Source organism: Embiotoca jacksoni, unplaced genomic scaffold (genome assembly GCF_022577435.1).
Source record: "Embiotoca jacksoni isolate LCO1_2020_lvr unplaced genomic scaffold, fEmbJac1.0.p SCAF_2, whole genome shotgun sequence".
In the NCBI taxonomy this organism is placed as follows: Eukaryota; Metazoa; Chordata; class Actinopteri; family Embiotocidae; genus Embiotoca; species Embiotoca jacksoni.
In genome coordinates, this window is record NW_027185340.1 from 14,392,633 (window position 1) to 14,419,867 (window position 27,235).

General features: G+C 38.8%; 1 protein-coding gene across 1 annotated transcript; it reads left to right on the forward strand.

Moving 5' to 3' along the window:
• Positions 1-1,389: 1,389 nt before the first annotated feature.
• Positions 1,390-5,322, forward strand: LOC138201320 (histamine N-methyltransferase-like). Its single transcript, XM_069154706.1, has 7 exons — positions 1,390-1,472; positions 1,627-1,769; positions 2,609-2,661; positions 3,087-3,194; positions 3,844-3,974; positions 4,368-4,461; positions 4,859-5,322. The coding sequence occupies exons 2-7, from the start codon at positions 1,636-1,638 to the stop codon at positions 5,209-5,211; spliced, it is 873 nt and encodes a 290-aa protein (XP_069010807.1). The 5' UTR covers positions 1,390-1,472; positions 1,627-1,635; the 3' UTR covers positions 5,212-5,322.
• Positions 5,323-27,235: the final 21,913 nt, after the last annotated feature.

Genomic DNA, 27,235 nt, shown 5'->3' on the forward strand with positions numbered 1-27,235 from the left:
CCCCTTTCCCCTTTCCCAAACTCTTTCTGGCAGAAAGCCCTGAAGGTGAACTTCTCCCCAAAAAACCACTGAACTCGCCTGTGGGAGTTGGAGATTTTAGATGGCGTGGTGTTGTTCGAGAATGAATTTTTTTTTAAAGGAACGAATATTTTGGGTCAACAAACTAAATCACTTCCTGAAATGTTCTGATGAGTTCAGCAGACGTCTCAGTCAGATGCACATGTTTGGCAGGCAAACACGTTAGCTAATGGCTAATATAACTGGGAATTAGAATAAGATAATCAATGTCCTAATTCTTCATGTGATTACACTTGAACATAAACACACACATTGCTGTGTTCCCTGTTGTTTTAGCAGACTTCGCCAAAATACACTCACAATGTTTGACTGTCCCGTATGAGCAGAGAGTGTGGAGACTCACTGCTGCAGCTCAGACTGTCTCACATCCTTTCAGTGTGAGGGAACGCTACATGTTCAGTTCATTTGTTCAACACACTGAACATGAGCCCGGAGTGATAGTCAGGTTAAGAGTAATGCTGTTCTGTATATCAGTGAGAAAGACTGGTGATGATTCATGAGGTGGACTCACACGCATTACTCCAGGCCACAAGTGAGGTTCAAACTCTTTACTGATGCAAACAGGCAAAAGTGATTAAGGGCTAATCCAAAAGCTCAGTCAAGTTCAGTCCAGAATCCAAATAGCAGGGTAGACAAAGAAGCAGAGGTACAGCAGGACAAAGCAAAATCAAGGTCCAGAAGGCAAAACACAGGTGCACAAAAACTCACAAAACACTGAGGACCAAAATAAAACAGGAAATGAACATGAAAAGCTGAAAAGACAGATAGATATAACTAAACGACAAGGAAGGACTGTAACAAGACTTAAAAGTTGTTCAAAATCAAAAAGACACAAAAAGACACAAAAAGAGTTCAGTGTTCCTGGTTGAAGTTGGTTGTGGAAGTAGCTGCCCTGTAGCCTTGAGAGTAGACTTCATTTTATTTTTGTTGCTTACTAAGTTTCTTTTGATTGTTTTGTTGTATAGCTTCTTTAAAAACACTCAAAAAAAAATATGCCGGAGCCGTCGTGGTCCAGTGACCGCTGTTAATAAACTATCCACCGGGTAAAGACTGCTCCTGCCTCCAGTGCTTTCTCCACCACTCAACTAGTCCTCTCTGCTACATATTGAGTGAACATAGGAATTTGCTGTGTTAAGGTGAACTATTAAACAACTGAAAGAAATTTCTCTACAAATTTTGGATCCCTGTATGAGATTGATGAGGCTAATTTAGTAGGAATCTCAATGCACAGTTGTGGCTGTTTCTTTTGTGGTGGCAAAGTTCATGTGTTATGCAACAAAAGCTCCCGGGAAGGAAGCCAGCCAGCCTGTGGGAGGGGAGAGTAACTCTGCAACTTAAAAGAGTGGGAGGGCAAGTGAGTCTCTGTCCTCTTTCTCCACAAACAAGTATTGGAGGTAATTGTAAATTCTTTTAATGTAGCACTAAATCACTTAAGTGATTTCAAGTTTGCTTGGCAACATCTTTATGTTTTCATTGGTTGTTTGTTTATGCAAAAATCTCTCCAATTCATTTGATTTTTTTTTAACCACTGTTTGTAATGCATTGCAGGAATCAGTCATGGCTGCAGAAGCAAAGCACACATGCTATGAGGGCTGCTCGGTCCAAAGCTTCCAATTCTACCTGGAGCACTCGGGAGAGCACAAGGCCATTCTGGAGTGTGTTCACAACATCCTGCCGGGACAATTTCAAAGGTACAGCCGGAAAGAGAGAAGTGCTACACGACACTTACTTTTCTATTCGTTGAAATATTTTTACTTACCCAGTTGTTGGTGCTTTCTTTATCTCTTACTGTGTTGTTGAACTGGCTCTTTAGGCCCATTGAGGTCTCAGCTAATAACCTCTCTCAACAGTTGTAAAATGTCCCTTGAAAAGAGAGGTCGAATTGGAGGATTTCATGCAGGCACAAAGCCAACACAGTCGCAGGCAGGGCCTCTCCATATCCAAAAGCCTGTTTGTTTTCTGCCTTTCCCTCTGTCCAAACAAAACCACAACCCTGATAAAACAGGTTTTGGAGGTGTAGTAAGGCAGTACAGAGAAGTTTTGTTAAAAAATTTTCTATAAAATATTTCAGCTTTTTAATTTGCCTTTGATGAATTTCCATCAAGTGGAAATTGTAATGCACATAAAAGTACAACTTACAAATAATGTTTGTAAGCTGTGCTATAAACTCCTGTTGCCATTGTTTGCAAGATTTATTTACAACTGTATCTGTTTTTCGAATGCAGTCTGTAGTTACAGTCATGTTTCCCACAAATGTATTAAACATGGGTCACATAGAAAGTAATAACGTGAATATTTCATAAAAATGCACTTACAAAGACATATATATAAGATAAATATTCAGAGATTTTCAGAGGGAACACTAATTATGACCCCCAAAGTGAAATCTTCGGGGTCATTGCAGTCAGAAGTTTGTCGTCTGATTTATTTTGTTTTGTTTTTAAGACAGGAGACTGAATTTTTTAAGTCAGACACATCAACAATCAGGCCAAGTTATTTGAAAGTTGTTTTTTTTTCTCTTTTGATGCAGAATTGCAGCTAGTAAAAGCAGCCTGGATGTTCTTGGTGTTGGAAGTGGTGGAGGTACGTGATGAAATACAACAACTGGTGATTTTGTAGTGGTTTGCTTTGGCAGTTTTGTGCTTCATTACTTGCAAAAGGACTAGGCTTATGAAGGGTTCAGTAAAGAGAATTCACACTGACAGACTGTGGGGGCGTTGAGGTTAAAGGAGGACGCTGTCAGAGTTTCTGCTCCTCACAAGAGATCAATAAAGTTCATAGATTATTTTGATTGTCGGATGGTGACAACATCAAAGCTATTGTTAATGATCAAAAGGATAAGAGTACTGAGCAAACAGGCACACGTGTGCTAAATATATTCGACATGTCGAATTAAAATTAGTTTTGAATGTTTGAGAAAGTTTTACAATATATATTTTCATATTGAATCAGTATTACATGGAGGCAGAGGGATTTTTAAAATGTTCAAACCTCCTGGTTTATTCCAGGAGAGATGGATGTCCAGATGCTCTCCCTGCTGCAGTCTTCTTTCCCTGCGGTTCCTATCACTGCTGACGTCGTGGAGGGAAGCTCTCAGCTCACCGACAACTTCAAAGGTGTTAACGGTTCACTTTCACACCACAGATTGAAATGTTTTTATTTTGTATTCATGAGATCCTACTTTTTTCTATTTTGTCTCTTCTATTCGTTCCATTAGTAGTGGTAATTAGTAGTAGTTTCAGCTGGCAATTAGATTCTCAAAATGCTGTTAAAGGTTACATTTCATGGAGGAAAACAAGTATAACTACCTGGTGATAAAAAAAAATGGGGGGGAAAAAACCCACATTAAATGTGATGTAATCTGTATTGTATATTTATATATGGGAACAAATCTGATATCACTGAAATAGCCTGCTGATGTTACTTTCATCTGATCACAGATAGAATATTTTTGGTCATTGCATCATGTCCGCACCCTGGTCCGCACCCTGTCTCAACCAAGAATTCAATAATCATTTGTGGCCTGGCCCTGGTTGCAACCACAGCTCAGTTTTTATTACCCTTTTTGTATTTCTTTTTGATCATAACGCTAACTTAATAAAAACAATTCTATGTGGAGAAATTGTGGAATTGCATGTTCGTAATTTATCTGATTGTAATCGGTATTTTGATTTATGAAACGCTCTGTGTACTGTGTATATATATTGATATATCTCAATGTGGTTGATTTTTGTTGTTGTAATTTTTTTAATGTCTAACTTCAAGTGCTGGTAGCAAAGACTGCCGACCTCCAGAAGATCCCATTTTCTTGGCATATCATGCACAGTGGGGACTATGAGAAGCAAGAGAAAGCAAAGGGAGACATGAAGAAATTTGACTTCATACACATGATTCAGGTATTATAACTTTTTTCGCATTCACACTGAGAAGATTGCAAATTCACTTTTTGGCGGGCTTCGCATGTTCTCCGTTGTCTTGTGTTGTTGCTGGGTAGTCTGATGAGGACTGGAAACGTCTGTTAAAATCTCAGTGTCTCCCTTTGTGTGAGCAACGAGATATATTTAGGTTCTCACTAAATCCTGCATTTGTGCTTGAATTCATTCGGGGACCACATTTCGTGCAGAGCGTTTTCTGCCAAACAAAAGTGGATAATAATTAGTGCTATGAATAGTCATGCATTCTTTGATATAAGTGTATCTGGCAGACGAACTATAAATGGAAAGACTTCTAAGTATTCAAGCTTCACAAAGGTCACATTTGAAGGTTCCCCTCAATCCCCTCCCCAACAGATGATCTACTATGTGGATAACCTTGCTGAAACGGTCAAGTTTTACCAATCCCTTCTGAAGAACAACGGCAGGCTCATGATCATCGTTGAAGCAGGTGAGCAGAATTCATCTTCCATACAACAATTTAAAGGCGCCACATTATTTCAGTTTATCATTCGAGTCCTTATATTATATAAAACTCAGACTATTGCTGAAAAGCAAAAAGTCTGACTTGGTGTCTTTGTCTTTTAATTTTTTACTAAAGAGCAGATTTCAAATAATCAGTTTGTGCTGAAAAAATGATGCCCTCTTGGATTTCTGTGTTGTAAAAAAAAATAAGCAGATGTCTGAGCAGACAAGGAAACATGCTGTGCTCAGGATTTTTGAGGCGGCGAGTGTCTTGACTGTAATACAAGATCAGAGGATGACTAACAGTCTCTTTTGGCTGTGCTTCTGTTGTCAGTTGTTTTTGTTCTTGAATTCATTTAATTTTTGAATCCTGTACAATCCAGCCAACGGCGGCTGGGACACCCTGTGGAAGGCTTACAAGAAGGAGCTGTGCGTCCACGCCATCGCAGAGTACCGCTCGTCAGGAGAGGTTGTCGCCTGCCTGAAGAGCCTGGGCCTGAAATATGAGGAGCATGTAATTCCCAACTCCTTCGACATCACCGAGTGCTTCAATCCAAGCAGCGTAATCGGAGGACGTCTGCTGAATTTCATGACAGCAAGAGACCACTTCTATCAGTCCTTCACCCCCGAAATCAGAGCGGGCATTTTAGACCTTCTCAGAAACAAGTGCAGTGTTGAAAAAGACGGCAAGGTGCTCTTTAATAGTAACTTGAGCTGCATTCTTGTTCATGCTTGAGTATGTTGTATGGAAAAACATTCACATGTTCCGGTTTCTATTTACTCTCTATGTTTGCCTAAAACAAGTACAATTCACTATCTGTTTGGAGATTAAAATAGCTGCCACAGACTGCGTGTGGTTTACAAAATGATTTACAATATATACAGTATATCTTGCTAAAAGCAACTATATCCGTATCCTCAAGTCTTGAATCATTTGATCTAAGTTTAACCTCTCGTGTAAAGACATTTAGCACTGAATTATTACACATTACACTTTCACATTGAAGCAGCTAATCTCTTTTTTTTTATTATAATAATGGATCCAGTGACGACACGTACAGACTTACAGAGAATGAGTAGCTGCAGTAGTGCTTGAAAGTTAAATATTTTATATTTCTGCATTAATACGACCTAAAAAATCATTAGATTTTCACACAAGTCCTAAAAGTAGATACAGAGAACTCAAATAAAAGAGACAATAACATATGTCGTTGTTTTTTAATTAAGGAAAAGGATCAAATATTAAATATCAATAAGTGGCAAAAAAAACAGGTGAAGATTTTCTTTCAATCCTTGTTTAAAATAAAACAGGACAACCACTCACACCTGATTGTCATCCCACTGATTGAACACACCTGACTCCAATTTCACCTTCAAATTAACTGCAAAACCTGACATTCACATGCTGTTGCCACTCCCAGATATGTAATATTGGAACAGTTTCCTTCATAAGTACAACATTTTTATCTCATTTGTTTAATCAGCTTATCTTTTTCTACATTTAGGAAGTGTGTGAATATCTGATGATGTTTCAGGTCACATTAATGCGGGACTATAAAAATCCTCACGAACTTTAAAGAACCATTATAACTCTGCAGAGTCTTTCTTTTTTCAACCTGCAACTTAACTGTTATTTCAGTCTCATTACTGGTAAGGCATTATTTTTTCAGAAGGAATGAAAATTGCAAAACTATCAACTCACTATTAACTACTAGGTGAAGATAGTATGCTGGCAGCTAAAGGACTACATATATCTCTCAAGTGTGAGAGTGAATACTGGACTTATATTTGTCAGGTGTCATATCCAAATGAATGATGATGTTGCCTCATGCGTGATGTGTTTGCTGAGTATGCAAATATTTACTACTAAGGTTAAAAAGTTGGTCACGGTTGTTTTAGTTTTTTTCTTCCTGTTGCCCAGAGATGGTTGGCCTGCAGGTATTGCAGGTTTAGTCTTGCTGTCACTCATGCTTGGTGTTGCATCTTCTGATTTATTATTGGAGGAGAACTGTCTTTCTCTGTCTGTCACTGTGATTTAGATGCGCCACACTTTTCTGCATGGTTGCATCACCCACACCTGAACTTTTGTTTGATTGTCAGTGGAGCTGTAGATAATATCAACCCACTGATCCCCCGTTTCCTTCCATTTAGCCACACACTCCCACACACACACACATGCACACACACACACGCACGCACGCACACACACACACGCACGCACGCACGCACACACACACACTCTCACTCTTTCCCTTTCCCTATTTAATAATGGTATACAAAATAGTCAAATAATTAACTTCAACTTTATTTATTTCAAAGTGTTAAAATCACCATGCAGCATGCTCCCGAAGCACTTCACAATTACACCGAATATCAAAAAATAAAGAAAGAAATAACATGATAAAAAAAAAAAAAAAAAAAAAAAAAAAAATCACATTATAGCATTAATGTTGAAATATATTTGGCAACCAAAGCATATAACATCATAACTAGATGGTTTGGGGAGCAGTCATGACGAAAAGCTTTTTCAAAAAGTAAGAGAACTTCCCCATGATGCGGTTCTCCATAAAGCCAGCAGATGGTATTACATGTCTGAGAATACAGCAAATGCAGCTCTGTGCTCTACTGCATCGTGTCCAGTAGATGGCACACTGACCTCACATTTATATATGACCTGACAGCTCAACGTGAGCGCACCAACTTTTATCAAACATATCCAAACTGTATGACTAATATGTAGGAAATAAGTCCTTTGTAGTGGTTCTTTGACTCCTGTGTTGTCAGTTTCATCAAGCTAACACATTTCAAACAGTAGCACAAATACGGCGCCGTCTGCTGAGGCTGCACACGCACAAAACCCTGTCAAACCTCTGAGGTCTTGTCTCAAGCTATCTGGCAAATGTATTCTGGCTGCTCATTTACCTCATTAGCTTTAATAGATCAGTAATTGAAATTCATCAGAAATTCTTGTCAGTGCACTCCCCCCTGATGTCAGTGGGCTTTCAACACCTGCTCAGGCTCCATTACCGGGGGTCCTCGCTGGGCCCTCTCATACCACAGAGTGACAGAGCATTAGTCACTGAGATAATCAACCCTCAATCCACTGTTTGCCACTAATGCTCTTCAAGAACTATTTACTTCAGGAGCCAGTTGGTGTCTTATCACAGAATCAGTTGTCATGGACTGCCTTCTTTTCCAGGTGATTGATTACACTTAAAAGTGCTGAACAGCTGGATATTATTTTTACTTACTTTCTGACACCTGCTTATTAGCTGATGCCATAATGACATGCCACGTCTCCCGGGAGTGTTTGATGTACATTTTTCCATTTACACAGGAACCTTATTGGCTTCCCGTTGTGCAGATGATGCAGTGAAAACAATGGATTAAGCTTTAAATGCAGAATCCATAACTTGCAGCATACTTACTTGCTACGTCAGACTGGACAGATGTTGCAGCAGAGTTTCGACATGTTATCCGGGTAAAATTTTCTCTCCGGTCCATCTGGCTGGCTATTAGAGCTGAACCTTTAACCTCTGCCTCTAAGGCGCTCACCCGTGTACCTTCACAGTAATAAAGAAAGTATGTTGTACTTATTTTATTCTAAGTTTGAATCCCTTTTTGATACAAGCTTGTTTTAGAATTAATTTCTGAGTAGCAGACTGCAAGCGTCTTTGCAACATTTCTACTTGTTGAAACTTAATTTAAGGTTGATATAATTCTCCTGGAAAAAAATTGTATTATTGTTGGATGTTCTCAAAAATCACACATTTTCCCATTAAAATAACAAACAATTTAAACAAATGGAGAGATTTCTTTAAAAACATTATTTTCATAGCACTCAACGCATTTAACACTGGTAACATAATAAACTGCTGCATCTAACAAATATTAAAGAATCTTATGTTGAAGATGACGTCACAATTTAGTTTTTCAAATTGAACAGTTGCTGATGCTGCAGAATGTCTCAAACAGCTCCTATGAAAATGACAACATGAAAGTTGAAGCTGTGTCTGTTTTTTTTTCTTCATATCAATACAATATATATACATATATACATTGCTTCAATCTGTCTGACAATAAGTTCACTTACAAAATAATACTACAGTCTAGTTGCACATATTATACCTAATCCTGGCCATTGTCTGAAAATTCATGACCCCACGACCTGCATCACACGTATTCATAAGGGCAAAACAATGATGGCATTTTTATATTTTTCTAACCTTCATAGATGCTGTTTGGCCAAATTGACTCCTCAGATGTCTATCTTCTTTATTATGACTCCCCTCCTCTGGTTCCCTCTGTATGGAGAGCTGGTATCAGGCCAGAGGCATCTTCTATCAGCCATCATGTCCGTGTGTAGCCCTCTCTGAGACCAGAGCAGGACATAAACCGGCCCTCAAATACATCACGCACACTTTAATGGGCAGAGGCTGCGACCGGGCCTTGAAATATAGCTCTGATACCAGTCCTGTAAATGGCCGTGCTGTTCGGCATATTTTATTCTGGAGAATTAGTCCTGTTTAGCAGCTGCTGTTATATAGCAGCTGTCCTCCATAGGTGTGAGTGCAGCAGAATACGGCTTTTGGATTGATGGATTCTCAGGACTTTAGTTTTATTTTAAGATTCTGTCTAACATCTTATAGCAGTCAGTAAAAAATAAGTTGAAGGGGGAAAATTTCTGTTGCAGAATTCAGTCTTTTTCTCTCGCTGCTGCACAGACGTGATCCTATAGACTCGCAGGCTTAAATCAATCCAAGGCGATTAACCACAAATCAGAAAGGGTGGAATGGGGGTGACTCTGCTCTAATCAAGTTTACCTTTGTCTGTCTCATTAATCTAGTGATTCAAGGCCTTATAGTCCGATCTTCTGAACCGTTCCTGTGAGTATGAATATTGAGAATTGCCACAGATAAGCAGTTGCACCATATTTATTCTGCATGCCAACTATTGTACCAGAAGCTTGAGAGATAAACCAGCCAAAAAAAACCACCACTAATTGACCCCTTCTGTTCATATGTTGATCAATTACAGATAACACAACACATTTAGTGTCTTGATAAATTATATACTCCAGTTGAGACCATTTGTTTTTTCACTACAACTATTACATTTCTTCTGTTGGGAGGAAAAGTTCAAGTGGAAAAATAGGCTACATCAGAAGAATTTCATGTGCCTGACAAACGGTGATAACAATTTTGAGAAACAACTTGATGCTGACTCTAAGCCATGCTCTTTTAAGCCAATATTTGAACGTTTGATAAAAAGAGTCACTGTCACTTGTTCACTTTGTCAACTGGGAGAGTTCCCGACGGCAAGATCCTCCTTAATTACACTGGGTGACGTTTACCCTCTCACTAAACACCCCTCACATGGTTCAGTGTTTGGGGCTGTGCTTGTCATTTACTGTTTGTGGGATGCAGAGGAAAAAACAAGAAAGCCTTAATGCAGTGGGAGTTGTGTGCCTCTGAAGTTTTTGCTTAGATAAGGTTAGTTTGATACCTTCTGTCAGCAGCTCTTTTATTAACTGAATGAGCTTCCTCCATGGCCACAACTAAATGGTTATTTATGTATATTTTTAAAACTATTTGCATAGTTTATTGTGTAACAATGGATTTTGTAAAGTTGTACATTTAACTTCAATGTCTTCCAGAGTTTAAAGCGGCATTGGTGATGTGAGTCAGCCTACTTGAAAGAGATGTTCACCCTGCAAGAATTTAATTAGTCTGGGATGCAATGAAAAATAAATAATTTTCAGAAGTTTAGTGATGTTGGTGCAAAGGATAAGAATGGAAACGTATAGGAAACACTGAGGAATTATTGTATCATGGGTTTGAAAATGGCCAAAATTAAGATGCTGAATATTGCCATACTGTCTATCAGTGACTTTAGTGCATCGGCAGAGGCCTTTAAATAACCCTTATCATTTAAACCCTACAGATGATATCAGCTGTGTTTTATTACTGAGGATGATGTCTGTCTCTCCTGCAGCTCTATTAGTGAAAAGGTACAGGACCTGCTCTAAAAACTGATCAAGAAACCAAGCAATCCTGTGAGAAGTTAATACCAGCAGAAGGGATATTTGTACTTAATCCCTGTCATGAGAAAATAAAATAAAGAACTTACATTTCCCAGCAGATCTGCTATGGCTTTATTTTTCTTCATTGCATTAATCAACTTGTATCTCGTCTTTTGCTTTTATTAAATGCGGTTTATGGCCCATGTCCATTCATTGGATCTTTAAATATCCTCCCTCTCATGGGCGAGAGCTTGATTGTGCAAAGGAAATTAAGTTGGAAACTTCGGACCTCTATTTAAAGTTCCGGTCCCATGAGTGGCCCCTCTCTGCCTTAATAACTTATGATCAGGAACCTCGCCGTTGTTTCCGACTGAACCCATTCTAATGAAATGTTCAGCTTAATTGTCAAACATTTGTGTTTTTCATCCATTAGGTGATGTTTTATAGCCTTGGTCATAAACCAAACCCAATAAAGAAGGTTGTTGAGCTTGATAAATCGCAGCACAAGTGAATGGGGGCATTTGCCATCTTCATCTTATTTAGGAGCTGTGAGTAACTCTGAAGGTAGCTCGCTTCTAATAGAGATGAGGACAGTTTAAGGAGTTTCCCTTCAACACTAGAGAATCAAACAAAATATGTGTACAGTCTTTCCACTGTAAATGTTTTATGAAATCCAGATCCACAAATGGTGATGGCCTTTTTTATTTGTTAGTTTTTCCTGTACTAAAGTACAGCGAGAATCCTGTAGAAAACGGGCAGATTTTTTGCAGCAAAAGCAACCAGATTAGAAACATGCAGGCTGGGATTTAAATTTTGAAGTTATTCGGCTTCACTATATTAAATATTCGGACACCAAGTTTGGGTGTGCGTGAAGAAAATCATGATGGATTAACAGATGTCTCTCGACAGCTTGGTGGATTTGTTGCAGTGGTAGCTCAGATATTTGTGTGTTGTATTTTTTTCTTTTTCCTCTCGGTTCTCACAAGATTCGATTCTACTTGCAAATCAATACAGGTATTGATGGGCGTCAGATAAAAACCATTATGGCTACCAGCTCTAATTCTTCAGCTGAATTGATTTCATTTTAAATGATCCATGTACATCCAGTGGAGCACACCACAGCTGTGAGTGTGTTTTACCTTGACTTCATGCGAGAGAGACGTTATTCATCACTGAGAATGTCCCTTCTTCACACCCCAATAAAAAGCAGAGTAATGAAGCTTCTGTGGGTGCTGTCAAGCCAACACTGCTTCATAAAGGATGACACAATTATATTTTACCAGCTCACCAAAAATGCTGACAAGCCCTTGGTTCAATAAAACGCAATTCTGCACCTAGAAAAGCCTGCTGGTTTCTTTGCTGGAGTCATAGCTCATGAAGTACAGGGTGTCGTTGCCATGAAGTGCTCGTCAAGAAGCACTTTTCTTTACAATTAAGCCATTAAAATCTGTGTGTGGAGATATTAGGAATACAGAGTGATGTATATAATTTTTGTTTTCGAGGGGTTTAGGGTTACCATGCTCTGTTTTATTCTGTGCAACATCCTTTTTGTTGTTGTTTTTGCTGGGAAACGGCTTCACAGGTCTATTCACAGGCAAATTTAAACCTCATATTTTCTCTTCTCAAAAATGCATAAACAGGCATGACATTTGCCTCCAAGCAAACAAGCTAATGCTGCATTACCGTCAATCAGTCAACTTGGAAAATGTTTGTCTAAAGTATGATGGATGATGTGTCGACAACATTAAAAGACAACCGTTTCCTAAACCTGAAATCTTGCATATTCAGAGACAGCCGATGTGATGCTCCAGACAGCCGACCGCCGACGCCCTGCTGCTTGACACTTACTAGCGGCAGGATGTTGCTGCTTAGGGGACGGCATGTTTTTTCCTTGGAGAGAGACACATCTGGCCTTGGATAATCTCTCCTTAGTCTTCTACTGTGTAATACATGCAAAGCTCTGCTCTATGTAATTCCCCAACTGCTATTTTTTTTCCCCCCTAGACAACAGGAGAAAGACCAGTGGTATGAAGCATATTGCATGTTTTTTGTTAACAGTTATTTGTTTGTTCACACAAATGTTACTTCAATTTTCACCAAAGGCAAAACAAGAACAACAAACATAGAGTAAGATAAAAGAAGTTTTTGTTTCATACTTCATTTCATTTTCTGATGCTTAAAAAGCTAGAAGCCAAATCAAAACAAATGTGCTCAGGTGTAGAAAACTACAATAGTCGGTGACAGAGTGATGGCTGCTTAAAATATGGTAGTATAGTTTTTTTAATAGCATTCTTGATAACATGCATAAAATATATAAAAACATCATAATTGTGCTTTGTAATAGGAAATCAGGACAAAATTGAGACTTGAACATCGTGCATTATTAATGGTAATGAAATGTACAGTGCGTACTTGAAAGCCTTAAGCCTTCGGAATATAATATGTACTTGCAGCGTTGCACTTGTTTATTTATTAACAGAGGAATTGTCTGCTTCACTTGCTATCACTGAGGCTTGACAGCTGCAGAGTCCAGGTGATGCATGAGCCAATATGTGGACTGGAGAGGGTTCAACGTCGCACATCAATATGAAAATCAGTTTCTGGCAGAAATAGCCCGAGGCAGTACATCTAGCTCCAAAAAGTGACTAATCTTAGGGTCATAAACCCTGCACAAGACGCCCAGGGTCTTTTTTAGAGAGACAGAATTCAGAAATGCCATCATTTTCCATTCCACGAGCCAAGGACCTCGCTCCTTGCATTAGTAGATTTCTTTTAATAGTGTGTGAAATAGCAGGGTTGCCAGAACTAAGCAAGAGCAAATAAAAGAGAGAGAGGGGGGATAGTGAAAGGTGACCTTAGTCTCTGGAGCGCCAGATTAAAAACTTCAAATGCTCAGCCAGTGGCGCTCCTAAAGATGCAAAAAGACCATAGGCACAATGTTACAGTAGATGGAGGTGGCTGCCAAATATCATCTTCTTACAGAGAGGGATTATGAATTTCACAAGGCAATGGTTGTCCCATTGGTGGGAATATTAGTTCACATATTGTTCTCCAGATCTGCATATATTTCAGTTTATTTTTTTTCTTTTCCTGACTTTCAGAACTTCCCAGCAGCCGTCTGGCTCAGAAACAAACCACATTGTGCAGACAATCTTTACATTTTTTTTATATTTGCATAAAACTATTTTCTTCAATATCATTTACATGATGAAGAATTAAGTATGTGTAGTACAATACAATGGTCCCGTGTTAATGGTGCCAACACTGAAACTCTGATAAGGATTATTAAGGATTACACAGAACTGTTGCAGAATGCAGAAATGGAAAAGCATGTACTATCTTTTGCTTTTTGACACTTACTATATATGCTATATGTGCAAGTCATATTAGCATCAAATCAAGCTTTAATTTAACTCCCTTACAATGAAACGTTTGAATAGACTATCTGCTCTTTATTGTGAATGTAGAGTTCTGGAAAAGGACTTTACAAGCAGACATTGCAGCATCCTGGTAACCCAGCAACTGCTCTTCATCATTCTGCTACTCCTTCAAATGAGTGGACATTATAGGTGCTCGGGCAGAACTTCTCAATTCCCTCCAGTGGCTTGATAATAACTCTGCTCACTTAATTACTCAGTTTCCCGGAAAAAAAGAAAGAATAAGATGATTGTACTCATGAGGAGAGTGAAACAAAGGCTCTCCAAATCCTTGAATGGATTTCTATCTCAAAGCTCATGGAGACATTTTGAACTGTACCATCGGCGGCTGCTTTAATTACTGTTCAATGACTTTACTCTGAGTCCTTGACCTAGTTTAGATTCCTTATCAAAAACAGCCATGCTCCAAGAAAAGATTACATTTTAAACTTTGTGAAGAGAGGAGGGCAGACAGAAAACAAGATAATGCTATTGCACAAATACATGGGAAAGGACACAGCCCAGAGCAATTTGGAAAGCAATAGCCCATTCCGAAATGTAGCATCGGGCTGGCATCCACGCACCTCTTAAATTCCTTTTCTCAAGCCAGATGGCTATGGAATTACACATTTTTTAATCTAAAGCATGAACGTCTCTAGGCTTGGGGAAATCTTCTTGGGATAGCCATTTTGGATTTATTTGCAGAGGAGACAGCCTCTTGCCCAGGGGGCAACATTTGATGGTTAATATGAAGTTTGACACTGAATGTCCTGAGTCTACTTGGTTGTACTCTGAGAGATAAGTTAAACTTTCACAGCAAGCTGTGAATACAGTTGTTGATTTGAGAAAATAAATGTTGCCTTTTTCTTTACTCTCAAATACACATTATAATATGTATATACTATATATAAAACTATCTATAGCTCCTAAAATCCTTGATACATTAGTTTGATATCTTGGGGGAAAACTATATTTAGCTTTGTTTAGAATACAACTTTCAAATTCTTTCATTTCGATTTTTCTTTTTGACTGAAAACGCAAAGTGAATTTTCGCCTCATATTACTCACACAATGGCCATTCAATATTTTTAACTTGCGTGGAAGTGAATTTGTGTCATTTTGTGTCGCCCAGCATAAGTTTGCCGACATTGGCTTCTTTGCAGACTTTTTTTTTGTAATCACCCCGCTGGAATGATTCGCTTTGTGTTGTGTCTGAACATTAGAGAGTCGGTAGTGATCATGAAAATGGCCAAAAACACGAAAAGCCCTCCTCAGAGCCAGAGTTTGGTTTGACCCTTCTGGGCTACTGTAGAAACACGTTGGTGCAACACTGCACGCTCCTTGGAAGAGGACCTGCTTCCTATGTGGAAATGAAGGGTTAATTTTAATGTAATGAAAACACGATTATTTGTTTCAGGTGATTAAACACCAATGAAAACATAATTATAAATATTAAATTTGATCTTTGCAAATATGGCCCCCTAAACCCGACACACTGATCCTTTGAAAATCACAGATAATCTAGATTTGTGATGTCTACTGTAGGTCCCTTAGGCACAGGTCTATACTGGCCTGGCAAGGGTATTTAGTCTTTCTCTAAGGCAACACATTTTGTTGCAATCCTGGGTAAGAAAATCAAGCATCCCTCAATATATATGCTGTATCAATACTACATTGTTTAATTATGCGGCAAAACTAAGAAGATATTTAGCAGTATGTCCACCCAAGCCTCTGACCTACAGGTCGAGACATAGATACAGCTCAAAGAAAATCTTTTATAACTGAGAAGACATTTCCTATTTATTTTAACCCAAGAATACCAGAAAAGTCCAGCAGCTACCTGGCAGTCTTTCCACACTGAATACAACATCAAGCAATGCACTTAAAGGTTAATTAGAAAAATTATCTTTTGAGCTGAAAACAAATGGTACCATTGAGTCCCCCTGCTGGCAGACGAGTTAATCTATGGCAGGTCTCCTCGACTGGTCCACCTGCGATCCGTCTCCGTCACTCTGCTGACAGTCCCTGCAGGCCGCTGAGAGGATACGCTCCATCGCACCGCTGTGACTAGCCTGCTAATGAATACAGAGGAGCCCAGGACGTCCAGACGCCCACAAAACGGCTGGGAAGACTCCTCTGGCTGCTCCGATCATTCTCCGGCTGGATGTTGGCTCAAATGAAGCGGAAAAAGGCTGCTAGACGGCGAGAGCAGAGAGAAATGCCACTCATCCAGGACAGTGATTGCTCCGATGTTTGAGATTCATTCAATGAACCCCAATATATCCCTAAGGCTGAGAGAATAGGTTGCATTTTATAGGAAATCTGAAAGACAAGGTTTAATGTTCGAAGATGACACTTTAAGAAAGGTGGCATTTTATGTGGAAAAAAATAACTTTCAATAGATGGTACGATGCTCATGGCCTAGTTTAATACTATCCATATGGACACTTTTTTATTGACTATTAGAAGTTCTTATTCAGATTTTGAAACTGAAAGAATATTAAGATAGATAGAAAGACATTTACCTTAGTGCCTGATTTCATAAAATTAGTTTTTTGGTCCCTGGCAATTTCATCAATGTGTGTCCACGGTAAAGCTTGCAAACGTGGAAACATAAGCTGAAGATAATGAGCTATCTTGCGGAACAGCCTTATAGGAGACGAGAAAGAATCTGTGATCAGGACTTTAGCTGAGACACGTAATGAATGTTGAGGGCGGAATATTACTAACATCAGTGGGTTAATACATACAAATTGCAATGATCCTCTTTGATGACTTCTGATTGATTGGAAAGCACGTATGTCTGGGCCAGGGTGCTATGTCACAGCTTAATTTACTGTCCCTGCTGACATTCACAGCCAGCCATTAGAGAGTCTGCTGGGTTCATCCTTTCATTAGTGAATGCCAGCATTTAAAAATTACCTGACCGTCAACACAGGAAGAGGAAAGGAGCAGCGGGCCTATAACTCTAAACAACAACATTAAGTTGTCATGCACTTCCCAGCCTCTTTGAAAGTATTTGTCATTTTACTATTAAAACTTGAACGTACCGGGCACTTTAGTCGGAACACCTGTGCATCTGCTTATTCATGCAGCTATCCATTCAGCAAATCATGTGGCACCAGTGCAGTGTATAAAACCAAACAAACATGTCAGAAGCTGAAGTTTATGTTCATCGCAAGCATCAGAATGGGGGGGAAATGTGACTTTGACTCTGGTTTGATTGTTGGTGCCACATTGGCTGGTTTGAGCATTTTGAAAGTGCTGATCTTTTAGAATTTCCCTGCACAACAGGCTCTAAAGTTTACTCAAAATGGTGCAAAAAAAGACGTTCATTCAGTGAGCGTCATTACTGTGGACAGATATAACTGGTTGATGATGTCGGTCATATGAAAATTGCCAGATTGGTTCCAGCTGATAAAAAAAAAAAAAAGCTAAAGTAACTCAGTAACCACTTTACAACTTTGGTGAGCAGAAGAGCTTACCAATGCGCAACACGTCAAACCCAGAGGCGGATGGGCAACAACAGCAGAAAATCACATCAGCCAGGAAAAGAAATCTGCACTGGGCACAGGCTCTCCAAAACTACACCGTTAAAGACTGTAAAAACACAGCCTAGTTTAGAGTTTGATATCGTTCAAAAACTTACATTACACATTACAACAGAAATCTTTAGTTTTCATGGACTTTCGGCAGTCTAAACAGTTGTTTTCTTTAGCTTCTATTAACAGACGTCCCCGAAACACCTCAAGCTATCTCGAGTCTACAAGTTACCCATGTTCCCTGACTGCCTCACATGCAAGCTATCAGTAGCTAGTCAGCTGAGCAGAGAAGCCTCGAGTCACCTGATACTGCACCTCACGCTACTCACAGGTACGTGGAAAGTAAATAGTTTGAAAAGTGTTTTAATGTAAGATTTATCTCAAATGGAATGGTTTTATTCACACAGGCAGGCCTACGTCCATGTGAAGACAACCATTTCAGCCTAGAAGAGCCTCCAGCAGAGTAGCTCATGAGCTACTGGTTGGAGGCCAGCATGGATGTAGTCTTGGTATCAAAATTTAGGAGCCTACCGCATGGCACTCTTTAGATATTAGTATTCAAGCATATGATCATGACTGTGACACATGAAACAATAAACGCAACTTCCCAACCAAAAAATGTTACACTCAAGCGAAGTGAGTACTACTTTACAGACCTTGGACCAGCTACATTGTCTTGACAGTTGTTCACTCAGAGGCACAAGTGCAGTCTTGTTCACCTGATCCCTTTTAGTTTGTGGCTCCCTGTAATATGTTGATGCCCTTTTGACATCCTGCCTCACTGCTACAGCTTTGAACATTGTTTTAAAGTCATTCTGAGCCCTGACATTCAAGATCAAGATTTACATTTGTTTTGAGGAAAGCAGCAGGTTGTCTTACTTTACTGAAGTTATTCAGGATTGTTCAGCAGATTCATCACTAATTAAAATGATATCTAATTTTATGTGTTGTCAGGATATGTCTCAGAGCCAACCACGGGGAATCTCTACCTGGCAATAGGCCGACTACAGGTACCGTGCGGCATGCCACTGCACAAACACACAATATACACAAATACACACACCTATGACCAATATTTGCTTGAACCTGCAGCAAGTGACCTTACATCTTACACAATATATGTGACACGAAATTGCTGGATTACATATCAACACGTAATGTAGTCTAATCAGCTTTCATAAGTCTGTATACTGTCAGTTGTTTTTTTTGTTGTTTTATTGCTGGGTTTAGGTTTATATGCTTTGTTTCAGATTTTAGACTTATACCTATTTTAGAGGCTTTTCCTTAAAAAATACTCTGAGGAACACAAATGGTAATGAATGACTATTAATTTTGCTTCGGAAAATAAACTGACAAAATATTGTTTTACTGGACCACACACGTTCAGAAATTAATGGAAGCATCCCTTTAAAGCTGCTTCCAAAGGTGTTTAAAAAAAAAAAAAAAAAAAAAAAAGTATCTCCTATGTAATGCTTTGAGATCCGAGCTACAGTTTCAACTCACAAATCACAACCTACACACTTTTAACAGTGCATACAGTAAGTACATGTGTTCATCAGCAGGCTTGGCATCTCAAACTGTCCCCAGAAGACCGTAATCATTGTCCTGTGAGTGATAACAACCACTTCATTTAGTTCTATATTGCCTGTGATGGGGCTCATTCACTGGGATCCTCAACCGACATTATATTATGAGGAACACAGGCATGTCCCGAGACTGACAGCACGGGGGTGTGAAATCATGTCCCCTTTCATCAAAAGAGTTATGATCAGTCAAGTTGGGCTCATAACAAATAGCAGGCTTTGCGCTTTTATCAGCAATGCCGTGACCCTCAACGCTGTGACCTCATCATTAATATGGGAAGGCCAGATGATAGATCAAAGCATGGTTCAGTGGAGCATCCCTGGGCCAGAGCTGGCCTTGAATCATTCATCACAACATCCCTGTGGGGACTTTACGAGGGTCCGGGGAGAAAAGACGATCTCGAGGCTGTCACATTTGTTTTACCGCTTTTGATAATGGCTCCCTTTTTAAAAGATGATTCCATGCAGGACTTTCTCATTAACACATCGGTTGTGATTTTAGCTGTGATGCCATCCTCTAATGCTGATAAAACTGAACTGTCAGAGTGGTTCTGACAATCTGTTTCATGCTTTTGTTGGGACAGTTAGATTCAGGTGAGAAATACACAGAGAAATACTCTTGGAAGTCACATGGAAAATCGCCAAAGGTGAGCTGACGCAGGTGTACATGGTGCTTGACAACAGCGTTCAAGTGGTTGTTGTTAGACTTTGTGAATGTAGCCAGGACGTAATCTCTGTCATTAGCCGTAATGATGGTAAAAATGTTCTGTTTTAATACAATATTAGTGTGATTTGGAAATTTAAAAGAAATCATATTTGAGTGTTTGTGTTGAGTTGGTGGCAGTAGATTGTTTGCTTCCCATTATGTTCTCATTCAAATAACAATTTCACTAAAATTGCCACATCTACACGTTTCCATACCGTCTAATTGTAGATAGGAGTGTATGCATGATATGTCACTTGAGCTTGGAAGTAAAACCAGATGTAGTGATGAAGCTGATAAGGTAAAAGGCATTTTTAGGTGCTAAGACAAACTCGCAAAAGTTCTCTAGAAGATGTTACCTCTTCAGTGGTGGGAAGTTAGCAAATGTGAAACAGTTGTGCAGGCGGGTGTCAGGTCACCAGGGTGGTTCGGTCCTGTGCTGAAGCAGGAAATTTGCCAATAAGGAAATTATCACCATCACAGTTCAGCATGTTCATTTGGCATGTTTTTTGGCATGTCTCATCTCAAACTAGTTAGGGAACGCAGATTACAAGCAAACCCTCCAATTCCAACAATGTAATCACACAATTGCAGAGGCATCTCTGACAGGTGTTTTCTGCATTTTTTTTTTTTAAACAGCTTAAATTTCAGCTGTATTCTAAAGTTTTGTATCATCTCGTTTACTTTTTCACATAGGTTTCAGTTTTGCTTAATTCTAATTACATAACATTCAGTGTAATGGTGGCAATTACACAAAACTAAAGAAAGCAAAAAAAAAAGTACTGTTTTTATTATGTAGCGTATTTTAACAAGGAGTTAAGAGATACTGCCGGTGATACCTTTGTGGCTTACTGTAGTTTAAATATTGCTTTTGCCTTAAAGGCTGCATTATTTTGTGATACAATTCCTTTTATTCAACTGTTATAGGTAAGTGAAAATGAACTGTAAATGCATCTGCTGTACCTGCTGAGTTTACAAATTGTTTTAACAGCACTGATGTTTAGACTGAATGTTAAACGGTAAAAGGCATTTTTAGGTGCTAAGACAAATTCGCAAAAGTTCTCTAGAAGATGTTACCTCTTCAGTGGTGGGAAGTTAACAAATGCAAAACAGTTGTTCAGGCAGGTGTCAGGTCACCAGGGTGGTTCGGTCCTGTGCTGAAGCAGGAAATTTGCTAATAAGGAAACGATCACCATCACAGTTCAGCATGTTCATTTGGCGTGTTTTTTGGCGTGTCTCATCTCAAACTAGTTAGGGAATGCAGATTACAAGCAAACCCTCCAATGCCAACAATGTAATAACACAATTGCAGAGGCATCTCTGACAGGTGTTTTCTGCATTTTTTTTTTTTAAACAGCTTAAATTTCAGCTGTATTCTAAAGTTTTGTATCATCTCATTTACTTTTTCACGTAAGTTTCAGTTTTGCTTAATTCTAATTACATAACATTCAGTGTAATGGTGGCAATTACACATAACTAAAGAAAACCAAACAAAAATGTACTGTTTTTATAATGTGGTGTATTTTAACAAGGAGTTGAGATACTGCCGGTGATACCTTTGTGGCTTACTGTAGTTTAAATGTTGCTTTTGCCTTAAAGGCTGCATTATTTTGTGATACAATTCCTTCTATTCAACTGTTATAGGTAAGTGAACATGAACTGTAAATGCATCTGCTGTACCTGCTGAGTTTACAAATTGTTTCAACAGCACTGATGTTTAGACTGAATGTTAAACGGAAGGAATAGTCATGCCAAATCACATTATTGATAATAAGTTACTGAATAAAAAAATATTGTATATTTGATTTTGTCAGACTGACAAACCCCTCTATTATTTACTTCTACAGGTGACAAACTACTGTCAGCTGTAGCAACAGTAGCTTCTGTCACAGCCCGTTCATTTTAAATTAGGTTATCTGAGGCAGGTTTTGATATACATGCCGTTACTCATTATGACCATAGCAAATGAAGTGAAGACCTTATCTAACCTTTGCATCTCTTTCTTTGTTTTATTGATTTATTGCATGGTACTTTTTTAGTTGCAGGGTTTGGTTGATTCCGAAACTGAGCTTAAAGGAGAGTCAAATTTGAATTTGGATACAGCAGACAGCCAGAAAACATGACTCGAATGAATTTTTTTTTTTTTTTTGCCAACAACCTGCTTGAGGGAATAGTTTCTAACATAGAATAATCATATTTTTTTTCATATCATTTCACATTGTTAAATGTTCAGTATCTGCTTTTCTATTATGCTAAAACTGACATACAGGCTAAATGTAAGACACCATGATTTGGTATGCCTTCACAATAACATGAAAGGAAAAGCAAGCTTGCACTGACAGCCTATTGCTAAAAAATGATGAACTACAATGCACTAATTTTTACCAATGTATCATATTTTATACTAAAATACAAAACAGAACATTTATCACTGTTAGTTTAGGAGTCACTTCTGGACTTAATTTTGTACGTCACCATCAGGAAATGTTATTAGTGTAAACAGAGTGAACAGTGTCTCACTTATGAGAGTCGGGCTGCTCATTGTTGTTGCTGCCAAACTCTGTATTATAGTCTCATAAGCAATGTTGCCAAAGGAAAAAAAAAAAAGTTAGATGCCTAATGAGGCTTACATGATAAAATACTTTTCTGTAATGGATTTCAAAAGTAGTTTTAGGAAGTCACCAGACCTCTCTTGTCATTGGCCAACATGGCTTTATGTTTTGTTAAAGTCCAACCGGGCATATCCCTCAGGTCGCTTTTCACATACAATCAGACCGACAGTTTCTTTCAGCTCAGAGAGACATAGCTCAACTCCTACAGGTAGCAGCTGACATGACTATTAGTCTTTCTTCTGGTACTTGCAGGTGTCAGACTTGCCGGTGCTCACTTGTCAGTGCTGCTCTGTGTGCTGTCTGAGGTGATTCATCTTCTTGCCAGCATCATTAACTTCCTTGTGAAAGGACTGGCAGAAGGAGACTCAAAGCAGGGCTCCAAAGAGTTTATGTGCCTTGTCAGGAGCTACTTTCCCTCCTCTGTAATCAGATCAAAACTTCTTCTTCTTTTATGTACTTTTTTGTTTTTAATTGTTGTTCTTAGTCTTTTCTATCTCCGAACGGAAGCCGGTGTCCCGAATGTCCATCACCGAAAGCTCGAAATATGATATAGAAAAATGTTTGTGAATGAATTAATCTCATCTAGACACAATTTAATAACATAACAAATGTTGCAATTATGATTACAGAGTTAAAATACAAAGAGAAAATGTGGTCATATTATTAATGCAGGCACATTTATCATCAGGGAAAAAACAAAAAACAAACAGGCGTAAAAACACCCTCGGCACTGTTCTATTTCGTTATTTCCCCATTAAACTAATGAGTTTCTGTTGTTCGCCATTAATTGCTTCATTTCAGTTCTGCTGCAGATATTTATTTCTGCAATAGCATGTGTTCACTGATTGTTTGCTTTATTTAGGCACCTAAATGAAACCACTTAATTAGTGATTGAAACAGAAAGACCTGTCAAATTAACCCCCTTTTCCAGTACATTACATTTATGCATTAAACCGAAATGAATTTGTACAAGGTTGGGACAAGATATCAGTATATAGGTCACAGTTGAAAAAAAAAAAAAAAACCGATATGTCAGGGCTTGATGAAGCTCTCAAAAAAAGTACAATATTTAAAGATGTCATCAAGTGCTGCTGTGAAAGAGAGCAATGGCCTGGAGTAACAATGATACATTCAAAGCATATCTCCTGCTTTAGTAAATGTAGCATAACACTCAGGAGTTCATGAGAACTGAATCAGCTTAATGTCAGGGATATATTAAGGTTACAAATGGATGCATATTTTATTTTGAGTTTTTTTCATTATTTTTGCAGATTATCTGCTTCTCAAAACATTTTTCTCGCTTTTGAATTAACAACAAATGAGATGTGTTAGATCTCTGAGATTGTTTTCTTCTGGAAGAAAATAAGAGGAAGCTCACCCCATGACCTTTTTCTTCAAAACGTACCTCTTTTTCTGCTGCTTGATAACAAGTTATTATCCAATATGGGAGCCTTTTGAGAGCTAGTGAAAAGTGGCAGAGGTTTCTGTAGCCGGGTATTATTAAACTGGAGTATGGACTCTTAAGGACCGCTATAGACTGTCCTTCAACCTCCATGTGTTTTATTATGAAACCACACAGTTTCAAATTCAGTTCTGGTCTCGTCTTGTGGGGTATTGTAAAAAAAGGAAACTCTGCTTCTTCGGCTCGTAGGCTGAGAGGAGATATAGGTCCAAATTTTAGAAATGCATTACTGTCAGATGTTCATTTAATTTTTATCATCACTACCTATGTTTTTTTGTGTGTGTGTCATTACAATTTAATAATACAAGAAAGTATGAAACATCAAATGAAAATACTGGTTGTTGCAGAAATAAATACGTTCTGCTTTAATTTGAGCTGTCACCACTTATAGCCAAAGACATTCTATTTACCACTATACAGATTCTACACATTATGGTGTGATGGTGACGATATTGTTCTTCACTGAGCTCTGCAGATGTACAACACGTTCAACATGATTCCAGCCCCTTGTTCAATAATGCAGCTCATGGAGAATGCACACCCATTTGTTTAGGATCATTGTTTGGTCTGTGTATGTTGCAGACAATTGAGCCAGCAAGCGTCCTCCTTGAATTTGCAATATTTGTTAATAGGGTTATAGGAAGGGTACTAATAGGGAAAAACACCAAATACAGGGGGAGTTTCATCTCTTGTGTCTCCACTTGATTAGTTTAACAGCTCCTTTGATCTTTTGCTGTGATTGAAGTGTTTAAGTGGAACATGGGGGGCAATGGCAGAGCCATAGAGCAGGCGCCGAGTAACGCGCCACCAAATGCCTATGAGGCACAACATCTTAATGTCAGGGGGAAATTAAAACACTTTTCCATTACCAAGGCCCTTGAATCTTAATTCATTTGTCCACACACAATACAAAGTAGGTGACAAGGTCAGTAAATACTCATTGAATAAGACGTGAATGTTGACCTTTGAGAGCAGGTAGAAATGAGAATAATTTCAATACTGTATATATATAGTATATATATAGAGAGAGGGAGTTTTGGAAGTGAACACACTGAGGGGCAGCTTCCACACTGAGTAAAGCTACACTCAACTTTCTGCATTTACAAAAGGCAGCAAGTGGTAACTTTTAAAATTTTAACCTGAAATTTGAAAAATTGTGCTGGTGTCAGCAAACTTAATTTTTTACCAAAGGCTTTGTTATGCAAAGTAAAGAATTAGACACTGGAACCAAGCAAAATTTGGCAGGTGAGCCAAACGCAGAACTCATTCAGCGCTTGAAGGGGAGGATTTATTGTTCTTTGTGGAGATGGAGGGGGAAGAAGGGTGAAGGCAGGCAGTGGAGGTGAGCAGGTGGCTGATGGCACTGAGCAGAGTGAGGCACAGCCTGGCGGTGAGCGTGACAGAGTGTGGGGCAGCTGGCACCTGGCTGAGTGGTGCAGGATGGAGGTGGCTGCTGGCCGAAGAGTTAGACGGAGCGAACCGGCAGGAAGGTGATGATCCTGGATTAAAGGAAACACCGGTTTACAGCAAGAAACACAAGGAATACAATGGTGTCCTGAGCGGTCGAGAGTGATACCAACATGCGGGCTGACACAACGATGAGGCGAAAGTGGCTGAGGAATCGGGGTAGATAAACTGTAGGTTAACGAGCTGATTGGATGCAGGTGATCAAGGAGCCAGGAGAGTGAGGGTACTACACCCACACCAGGGTGACAGACAGACAGGGAAACAAAGGGGAAGCTGAGGGAGGATGGCATAGCCATAACACCTTTAAATTAACTTACAGACTGTATTTCAATGTCACCGCCTCAACCAGCCAGTATTTTTTTTTTTTTTTCATTTGCTCGTTTAAATATGCTTGTTTAATGTGTTTCTGTTGTTGTGTTGGTAAACCTCAAGTTTAATTTGAAACCAGCAACTTTCAATCGTATTTGGTGAAATTATAGCTGTTGCTGACAGATTTGATCATATGTCACTAATTAGCTCAAAAGTTGGTTGAAAATACTCTTGTTCTTGTGTTACAGTGTATATATAGATAGTTAGTCCTGGTATTATATGATACAAATATGTAAATAAAATATTTTTTTTTCAAACATAACCCTGTCTGGGTGCTTGGGGGAACTAAAAATAAGTTAGATATGATACTTCTTATTTCCAAACAGCGTATGTTAAAGGTTAAACATGCCTGCTATATGATTAAAATAAGTATAAAAGACACAATAAAAAGCCACGGACTACAGCAGTTCATTCTTGAGTCAAAAAGTAAAAATTAGTTCAAAAGTAGACACCCTAGTTTTTTTTTTTTTTACTTCCTTTTGTCTTTTAAAACCAGTTAAAAGCACAATCCATTGTAGTTTTGTTATCTTGGTAGGATGCCAGTGCAATACTCAAATACGTCACTAGATGGCGCATAACTCCTGCAGTCCAGCGCTAAACAAGCAAAAGTTTTCTGCTTCTTTGTTTCTACATTCAGGTGGGCTAATATTCCTCAAAATGACCTTGCATGTACCCCAGTATTGGTGATAAGAGTGCAGTACATCGTTAGGGATACGTGTTGAGTAATTCTGAAGTAATGTGTAAAAGTAGACGTGTTTAGCCATCCTAGGCTAACAGACCTGTTGCACTAACGACAAACAAAAGGGGTTTGTTTTGTAAGTTAGAGCTAATGCAACTATTTATAGGCTTGTAACATGTTTTTTTTGTGTGTGTGTGTGTTTGCTTCTTCCTGAGACTAGAAAGGACGCACATACAGCAGTTGTGAGTGTGTGACTACCGCAGGCCTGATATGAGCAGTAAATGTATTCGTTAAGTGTGTCTGTTTATTCTGTTTTATCGTGTACTGTGCACGTGATGAAATTGTGCAGATAGTTAAAATGCCAGGTTACAACAGCTAAATGAGTAGGAATAAGTTTTCCTATGTTGTTTTACTTGCCAATGTGTAACGTGGGTGCAACTGAAGAAAATGTATGTACATGTATGTCGTTTATTTTTCAGTACTTCGGTTCTTTATGTGCTCATACTGACAGACGTTACTTGTGCATTTCCTGGAGATGTTGTTGCTCAGGACCAACTTAATACTACATTGTAATAGTGGAAAGTCTTTTCTCTGCTGAAATATTTAAACGTAAAAAATCTCGCAGAGGTTACGTCTAAGCTGGTCAAAAATCAGAGCAAATATTGTGACCTTAAGGGCTCCTGATTAAATGAATCCAGTCAAAACCAGTTATGCCATTACATGTTTGTCTCAGAGACAACCACGGGCCATCAACTCTTGTGAACCCTGACATATTCTCTAGCTTTAAGAGTCACAAGCTTGAGGTATCTTTGAAACACACTTCACAACACAAACAATTTGGTACCTGTAATGTTATGTCAATACTGCTGGACACAAGACAGATGTTGTTATTATTTTGTCATTTC

Excerpts from the sequence above, each read along its gene's own strand:
- LOC138201320 (XM_069154706.1), top strand. The coding sequence starts at position 1,636 with ATGGCTGCAGAAGCAAAGCACACATGCTATGAGGGCTGCTCGGTCCAA. Across the intron at positions 3,975-4,367 it reads ACTTCATACACATGATTCAG|ATGATCTACTATGTGGATAA; the intron begins GTATTATAACTT and ends CCTCCCCAACAG. Across the intron at positions 4,462-4,858 it reads CATGATCATCGTTGAAGCAG|CCAACGGCGGCTGGGACACC; the intron begins GTGAGCAGAATT and ends TGTACAATCCAG.